Genomic DNA, 8,857 nt, shown 5'->3' on the forward strand with positions numbered 1-8,857 from the left:
AGGAGAAGGGCCACCTCCAGGGACCGGTGCTGCAGATCCGAGCCTCACTTGCTGCCAGGAAACCTTTCCCACCGAGGACACCCTGAGCAGGCTGCGCAGCTCCAGATCCAGGGGGAGGCACCCCACCCATCTGCCAGAGAGACAAAGATCACCAGAAACAAAGGACACACACACACAGACACGCACACGCAAAGTCAAAAGCAAATACCGACACTTGGTGTGAATTCAAGCCAAAGAGCCGGCTTGGTGTATCTTTAAATAGGTTTTGAGACAATCCAGGAGGGACAATGATTATGTGGTAATGACAGGCACTATCTGGGTTTGGAGCCCACGCTGCCTCCGCCCTCCTCCCACCCGCGCTGCGGTTCCCAGGCGCATTTTCCAGCCTCAGGACACACGCTGCCGGGAGCAAGAGTGCTTCCACTCACGGAAGCGCGCGCGCGCAGGAGGTGGAGGCAGGACGAGGGCCGCCCAAGTAGGAAATACCAACCTTTCGGATCCCAGTTCACCTGTTTTCTTGGAGTCTCGATTGGAAATTTCATGGCTCCGTTGCCCAGAAGGGGAGGAGATGAAAAGAATCGAAATAATAATAAAGTCCTCAAGCTTTACACGCCTCGGTACGGCAGTCCAACAAAACAATCTCCAAGGATGGGGGAGCCTTGGACTGGCTCGTGGAGGAACCCCGGAGAAAGATAAGTGGAAAAGACTGGCTAAGGAGACACTGGAAACGGCTTAGGTGTTGGCACCGGCGGAAGGGTGGCCAGCTGCAGCCCCCTGGGTGAAAGGAAAAGTAAGACTGGCGAGGGGTGGATGGAGAGGGAGGCTCGGGAAGATAAAAGAGCCAAGCTGCTTCCCAAACGCGGGGGCGGCAGGTGGGGGGGCTGAGCAGCCGGAGGGCCGGCGCGAGGGAGAAACCCACTGCAGTGTCACTCCAGCCCCCGAAGGCGTGTGCGCACACACTCCCGCACACACTCACTCGCCCGGGCGCGCGCTCCGGCGGGCACGTCAGCCTCGCTCGGCCGCGCACCGCGCACACGCCCCACCCCGGCCGCGGCTCCTAGCCTCCCCCCGCCCCGGGCGACGCCCCCCACTCCCCACCCCCCGAAAGCCATTGGACGGAGGGGTGGCGCGGCACCCGGGGAGCGCGCGGCGAGGGCGACCCTCCCCGAAGCGCGCCGCGGACGCCGCGCCACGGCGGGAGAGCGCGCGGCGGGTGGAGGCGCGGGGCCACGGCGGCGCGCGGGGCTCCCGGCGCCCGGGCGGGAGCGGCGGCCGGCGGCGGACTTGCCCGCGGGGCGGCGGCGGCGGGCGCGGCGCGGCGGCCGGAAGCCGCGGCGGGGCGGGGAGCGGGCGCCGGGCGCGCCGCTACTTACTGGCTCGGCCGGCCGGCGGGCGGGCAGGCGTGGAGGCAGCCGCGGCGCGCTCGGTGGAGTTGCAGCCGGAGACACGCTTGGCTGCCTGGAAGGCGCAGCAGGAGGCGGAGGGAGGGCCTCGGCCGCCCCGCCGCAGACCTCGGCCTCGGGGGTGACCTCTTGCCACCCTGGGCGCGCACACACACACCTTTTTTTTTTTTTCCTCACTTCAATTTTTCACTCCAGTCCCCCGCCCCGCGCCCGGTTCTCCCGCCTGCGCCCCGAACCCGCGTCCCCAGCGCACTCGAAAGAGGCCGGTGCCAGCCATGAGCCTTTTGTTCTGGGACCGCTCCGCGTTGGCCGCGCTCTCCCCACCCGGAGAAGCTCGCTCCCCAGGCGCAGCCCGGTCCCTTCCCCAGCTACCTGCAGCCCGGCTGGGGCCGCTTGCTCGGAGGCGGGGGAGGCGGCTGGAGAGAGACGCCACGACCCCAGAGGAAACTGGAGTTGCCAAGACCTAGCGGCCCCGGGAGCCCGGGGGCCCAGCCCGGGCAAGTGCAAAGGAACCCCACACATGTTCCCGGAAAGAGGCTGAACCTGGCGCCTCTCCCCTACCCCAGCTCTCACTGAAGCCGCACAGGGGCTTTCCGTGAGGCCTTGATCTCCAGAAGAGCCAGGTGGTGCTGAAATGCTCTCCAACGGGCCACTCGAAGTACCAGTATGAATGATGCTTACAAATTATTTCGGCTCCTAGCAACAGAGACTTGCACTTAGTAGATGTTCAAGAAACACTCGCTAAATGAAGGCATGAGCTGCATGAAGTAGTGTTGGCCAGAAAGTAGTTTAAATTCCTGTCCATTCACTGTCCACTCGACCTGTATCTTAAGCCCCTTCTACGTGCCATCACTGTGCTAGGTGCTGACCGTGTGGCAGAGACCGGCACAGGTATGGACCTTGCTTCCGTGGGTCTTACTGTCCAGTGCCCACGAGGTCCGGTTAGATTTGTCGTTGCCCTTAATTATGAACAAGAAAGTGACTACCAGGCTCACTCCCAAGACTGCCTGCTACGGTCCTGAACCCCTACGTTGGCAGTTGCCACTCTAGGGCACTGTGGAAGCCCTGTTTCAGCAGCGTCCTTCCCATCCCCCGCAGTCACATCCAGGTTTCCGAGTCCCAGGGCAAGATCCACAGAGGTCCACTGTCATCTGTGGGAAGGGCTGGTAAGTGCTTTGTCACTGACCCTGCAGGCTGCTGGGACTGGACTCCTGAGTTCAATGCAGACCCCGTCCAGGCAAACCTGGTCCCGGTCTGATGGCGGTACTCTGACCCCTCAGCCCTTTGGGGAGACACAGGTTCCCAAGGCACTTAACAGCCACCTTCTCTGGGAGTCCATTTCCACACTTTGTTTCCCTCTACGAGAAGTGCGGGAGGATGGATGAGACACGGAAATCAGACAAACAAGGACTTTCTGCTTCTCCAGCCATGACCCCAGAAAAATTCTGTCCCAAAACCCGAAGTGAGCTGCTTCTAAGCTCCTGAAACAGCCTTCAGAGGTTCACTCTGCCCTCTCCTTAACTGCTCACAGGCAGGAGGGCTCGAGCCCAGTCACTGCAATGCAATGTTTTTCCCTGCATCTGAGTCAGAGAGAGGTGCCCCCAGAGAAAGATACCCTCTCCCCCAAAGCCTCTGAGAATAGGGAAGACTGACATGTATCAAATGGCCCCTCACAGCCTCATACTTCTCTGTATTTATCTTCCCTGTGTCATGTTGAAGAAGCTCTAACCAGCCTCATTTTACAGATGAGAAGATCAAGGCCCAGAGAGGTAAAGGAACACACCCAAGGTCCCAACACGGAGATTCCAACCCAAGGGAGCTCATCTGGTCCCTGCACCCATAAATCTGACCCTGAAGCCCTCAGATAGGATCTTTGGGTCATGAAGATCTAAATACTCTATTATCTAGGACCCCAGCCCTTCCTCCTTTGCAAAATGAGTTGGGCTACCCTGCTGCCCTGAGGTCTACATCAGGGAATTAGTTTAATATCCAAGGCAAATTCCCCTGGTGCAAAATGTAGCCCTAGGGTGCATCATTCAGTCAATCAACAAACACGCATTGAGCAGGTCTTATGGATGAGACAGACTGGAGATTTCCCTCAGAAGTTTCATGGGGCCCTGGGAGAACCTTGCCCCAGAAAGGCATCAGCAGGACCGTTATTTGGAGGCTTAGGCAGGTTTCAGATGGACCTGCTGGGGTGAAGAAGTAGGATCAGGGGTCTGAAGTGCCTGATGTGGGTTGAAGACTTGCCCTAGTCACAGGCCCTTAGGATCTCTCTGCTAATTCACCGCCCCCCCCCACCCCACCCCCAACCTCTGGGGCTTTCTCTTTCCTCCACTTTCACTCTCCCTTCTCAGTATGTGGACAACACAAATGGGGGAGGGGTCCACCAAAAATTAAGTAAATAAGTAAGTGAGTAATGCCAGCACAACCTCCCCAAATGCGCCTGACACCAAGCCCGGCTCCTAAAGTGCGTATGTGGAAAGGGCTGTAGGGGCTGGAGGGTGTAAAGGAAGAGCCCCCCCCCCCCGCAAGAAAAACAACTTAGCACATTAACCCTTTGTGTTTCTGCAACCCCCTTCCACCGCCGCCGATTCTTCCCCTTGGTTATTACGCACTAGATTCCACTTACCCCAAGGAGGAAAGAAGCGAACTGTCTAGAGAAAAAACATCCAAAACAGATGCCGCGCGGAGCGGTTCCCTCTCCCTCTGTGCCGCCGCAACTTCCATGGCTATTGCTGCGGGCGGGTTAAGTCTGGTGGAGAGAGACCGCCTCGGGTTCCTGTGGCAGGAAAACAAAGCATCGTGGCGCAAAGTCTGCCAGCACTGGCCGGGCCCCGCCAGCAGCCCCGGGCCGGCGGCGGCCGCGTCCTGGGCGCATTCGGTGGCAAAGGGCGCAGATCCCCGCCGGGGAAGCGTCGCAGCGGGTCGCCCCGGCCTCTGCAGCTCAGAACCTGCAATAGTTGTCGCACCACTTTAACGATTGCCTGGTGGCCGGGCGCGGGAGGGCTGGGGGAAGCTGGAAAACCCCAGTCACCTCCCGCGAGGAAGTTTTCCGAGAGTTGGTGGCTTTGCTACCCCCTCCTCACGCCGCAGTCCGGGATGGGCGTTGGGGAGTCTGTCTCTCGGGGGGGGGGGGGGGGGGCGGGGGCGATGGCAAAGAACAGCTCAGCCGGAGAAGAGTTGAACACGGATTCCGGGGTGAGACCGGAGAAAGTCCTGGACAGAGAATCGCAGGGAGTGATGAAGCAGCTTGGGGAATCCTGCCTGGTGCCGGCTTGGCAAACAGACGCGGGAGGACAGATCTGATTAGACTCCACTTTGAACTCACGAATACCAGAATGAATTCACTAATCTGCTTTGAATTGTTCCCCTTTGGTTTCATCATTTCTCCCTGAAGTCCAGAAGAAATCCCCACCTTCCAAGATCTTCCCCACCCCCCCCCCCCGCAAGACATCTCCAGGTCTCCTTCTCCAAAGAACTGCAGAGAAGTTTCCGTGTCCTTCTGTGAGGATACCCCCCCCCCAACACACACACACACACACACACACACACACACACGCACCCTGTGGATACCCACTCTGGTAGAACTAACAAGGTTATGCGTTCAAGTTAACTTGAATCTCTCCTCCCAAAAATGTTTCCCCCAGTGAAGTTTCCACTTTGTTCTAAGCATTTAATCACGCCTACATTTGGCTTCATGTCCCAACCAGCATCTGCAAAAACACACCCTTAAATATATGTTGCTGTAATCTCAGATTCTGCTTTTGGCTTGGAAAAGCTGGAGTCACATCAGTAGCTAAAGGGCAGAGGGTATCATATGTCATACTGCTCAATAGCAAACTCTGTGTGCTAAACCCTGAAGATTTATTTTGGTGACTCAAACCTCTGATTGCAGATTAATGAAGACAGCATATTATGAACTCCAAACAAGTTGTACTTAAAGCATCACGCTGACGAGCATGTTTCATAACTAGGAACTGCTTTCCTCTTCCCTTGTAAGTTTCTGTATTTTAAATTTTGATCCTTAAGAAAATATTGAGTTCCCATAAGGCACCATGCCCAACGTTTTACCAAAAATGCACACACCTATAATCCTGCTTTCTTTAAAACACGTTTTAGGGGCGCCTGGGTGGCGCAGTCGGTTAAGCGTCCGACTTCAGCCAGGTCACGATCTCGCGGTCCGTGAGTTCGAGCCCCGCGTCGGGCTCTGGGCTGATGGCTCAGAGCCTGGAGCCTGTCTCCCTCTCTCTCTGCCCCTCCCCCGTTCATGCTCTGTCTCTCTCTGTCCCAAAAATAAATAAACGTTGAAAAAAAAATTTTTTTAAATAAAAAAAAAAAAACACGTTTTAAGGTGATTCCCTCTCTCTGGGTTACCGCCAAAACATAATCCCACATAATTTTTCTGAGATGGCGCTGAAATTTTTTGGTTTTCCCCTCAACTTTTTATTCTTAAAATTTCTGAACACACAGAACAGTTATAGGTGTTTGGTAAAAACCAGGATGCTGTCAAAGATTGCATTTGTTTGTTATTTCTAGTGTATTTTATTCCAGAAAAGCCCCTTCATTTTTTTTTTAATGGCATTGACTTTTTTTTTAAGAATCCAAATTCATTTGCTTTCTGGTAATGTTTATGTCATGATGTAGCTAAACATAAGTCAACTTACTGACCACGGCAGGTCAGTAAAAGAACTCAATACCTTCTGTAAATTCAGTGTCCATGACAATATCCATGGGAGAGAACACAGTTGTATCCCTGCTTTCTCACGTTTCTCCCCTAGACTTAGTCCTAGCCTTAGTTGAAGAACTTATCTCTGTTTCTCATCCCCCAAAAGGCCATGGTTCAGGGAGGAATGAATGAGTGCTTTCACATATGTACACCAAGTAGACAGGCACATATAGTATTTTACTAAATTTAAAAACAAGAATTCAGCAAGGTTACAACCATAACAAATGAGCCCAGATTTTCTTATCATTCTAGGAACATTTTAACTTGAACCAAAATGTTAAAGCGCATAGAAGTCATACATGTTCTCTACAACCTATTTATTTATGGTGAGTCTCATGCCAAAGCCTTTCAGCTTACAAAGAGTTGAAAATCTTTTAGAGGGACCCTACTTTCCCAACATATTGACAGATGCTTCTCTCAGGAAGCCAATGAAAGGCGTGGGAAAGTCTGACTGATAGAAAAGGTTTGGCTCAGGATGGGGTGGGACATAGTCTCAGTGTTCAATGGGAAGGTTTGAAATATATTTACTTCATTTTCGCTCTTTTATAGCAAATATTTGTTTGGCTGAAAATGGTTAGAACAGGGGCGCCTTGGGTGGCTCACTCGGTTGAGCGTCCAACTTCGGCTCAGGTCACGATCTCACAGATAGGGAGTCAAGCCCCACATCAGGCTCTGTGCTGACAGCTCAGAGCCTGGAGTCTGCTTCAGATTCTGTGTCTCCCTCTCTCTCTCTCTGCCCCTCCCCCATTCTCACTCTGTGTCTCTCCCTCTGTCTCAAAAATAAACATTTTTTAAAAAATGGTTTTTAATTAAAAAAAAAAGAAAATGGTTAGAACAAATGTAGTGTGAGAACTTTCCTCTCCTACGACTAATGCATCTAAGTGTTTGCTGAATCATAGAAGGAGATTTGGAAGAGGTCATTTCAAGATACTTCCTGGTTCAATTTTCTACTTCTAAATCGGGTTCCAATTAAAATGACCATTGAAGAATAGTAAATACATCTAATGAAAGACATTTGAAACCCTGTACTCAAGGGCTCTTTTTAAGTTTAAGAAACTCTGCTACGGTCAAAGTTTTTCTTACTTCCAGTCTAAATCTCTGCCTTCTTTAAATTTTTCAATACTTATATGAAGATGAAGAGAATGATGCCCTTTCGGTTACTTTTATATATTAGAGATGAAATTGTCCAATGCCTTCTTCTTCATGTAATTTCATGTAACTTCAGGTAACTTCATCTACCCTTCTACCAGTATATACACGAATTTGGCCAACTCATACTTTTCTTAATAGTATCTTTGGGGTTTTTTTGCAAGATTTTATTTTTTTTAATTTTTTAAATGTTTTTATTTATTTTTGAGACAGAGAGAGACAGAGCATGAGCAGGGGAGGGGCAGAGAGAGAGGGAGACACAGAACCCGAAGCAGGCTCCAAGCCCTGAGCTGTCAGCACAGAGCCTGACACGGGGCTCGAACTCATGGACTGTGAGATCATGACCTGAGCCGAAGTCGGACGCTTAACCGACTGAGCCACCCAGGCGCCCCTTGCAAGATTTTATTTTTAAGTAATCTCTACACCCAACCTGGGGCTAGAACTCACCACGCTGAGATCAAGAGTTGCATGCTCCACCAAACAAGCCAGCCAGGCACCCCACTTAAAAGCATCTTTTTTACTACAAATTTCAGAGAAGAGCATCAATATCTCTCTAAGCCTTGGAGCACCTAAGTGGCTCAGTCAGTTAAGCGTCTGACTTTGTCTCAGGTCATGATCTCCTGGCTTGTGGGTTTGAGTCCCATGTCAGGCTCCACGCTGACAGTATGGAACCTGCTTGGAATTCCCTCTCTCCCTCTCTCTCTGCCCCCCTCCCCAACTCGCGCTTTCCCTCTCTCTCTCTCAAAATAAATACACTTCTTTAAAAATTTTTTAAATCTGTCTAAGCCTTACTGAGTTTCCCCATCTATAAAATAAGGATAAGTAATAAGTACAAAGTATTCGGCCAACTTACACGTATTTTAGCCAGCCATCCTCTTCAGTAGGAAGTACAACCAAGCAGGGGAATTTGCGAGGCTTCACTCAGTTTCTTCATCTACAAAATGGGGTACTATATGTCTGGCTAGTTTTACCTCTAGGGTTGCTTAAGGAGACAATAGATATGAAATTACTTTGTAAACTATGCAGACATTTACAAATGTACGGGATCATTCTTAGTACGTAATCCATCAGACTGTTCTTACCCTGCCAGGCACATAGCAAGCACTTGTTAAATTACCCCATTTATTTCTCATAACAATCCTCGGAGATGGTTAGTATTATCATCCTGACTTCACTTAAAACAAAACCTGACATGTATTAGGCGCCTACATATTTGTTAAGGGGGAAACTGGAGCTCAGAGGGGACAACCGTTTGTCTCAGTAAACATGGCTAGTTCGGAATGGCAGTAGAACTCGAACCAGGCCCCCATTCATCTCTAGATCAAATTACCATTCGTTACCCAGAGCTAATTACATAAAGTTATCTTGATCTCTGGAGTAGTCAGTTTCACTCAAAATGGTAGCCTAAACCATCTCTATCCTTTTCCCATTGCATTGACATCGCCCTATGCTTTGGGGTTCTTTATATTCTCCCCCCCTTAAAGTGACTATGAATCTTAGGCCATCAGGCATCATCAAACAGATAAAAGAAGTATTGGGGAAAAAGTGTAGGAAAGGAGGTGGGATAACCTTTGTT

At 51.4% G+C, this 8,857-nt stretch overlaps 1 protein-coding gene across 2 annotated transcripts in view; it reads right to left on the reverse strand.

The window, feature by feature from the left end:
- The window catches only part of KCNK10 (potassium two pore domain channel subfamily K member 10), a 130,159-nt gene extending 125,660 nt beyond the window's left edge, over window positions 1-4,499 (reverse strand). Inside the window, exon 1 of one of the 2 annotated variants that reach the window (XM_019833446.3) lies at window positions 4,036-4,499. Coding sequence is in view for 1 of the 2 variants with exons in the window: in XM_003987901.6 (XP_003987950.1) it covers window positions 491-542 (52 nt within the window). In the remaining variant the exon portion in view is untranslated. Of the gene's footprint in view, window positions 1-490; window positions 1,012-4,035 lie in introns of those variants that run through there. The other variant, XM_003987901.6, reaches the window with a different exon arrangement.
- Window positions 4,500-8,857: the final 4,358 nt, after the last annotated feature.

Source organism: Felis catus, chromosome B3, assembly GCF_018350175.1.
Source record: "Felis catus isolate Fca126 chromosome B3, F.catus_Fca126_mat1.0, whole genome shotgun sequence".
Taxonomy (NCBI): domain Eukaryota; kingdom Metazoa; phylum Chordata; class Mammalia; order Carnivora; family Felidae; genus Felis; species Felis catus.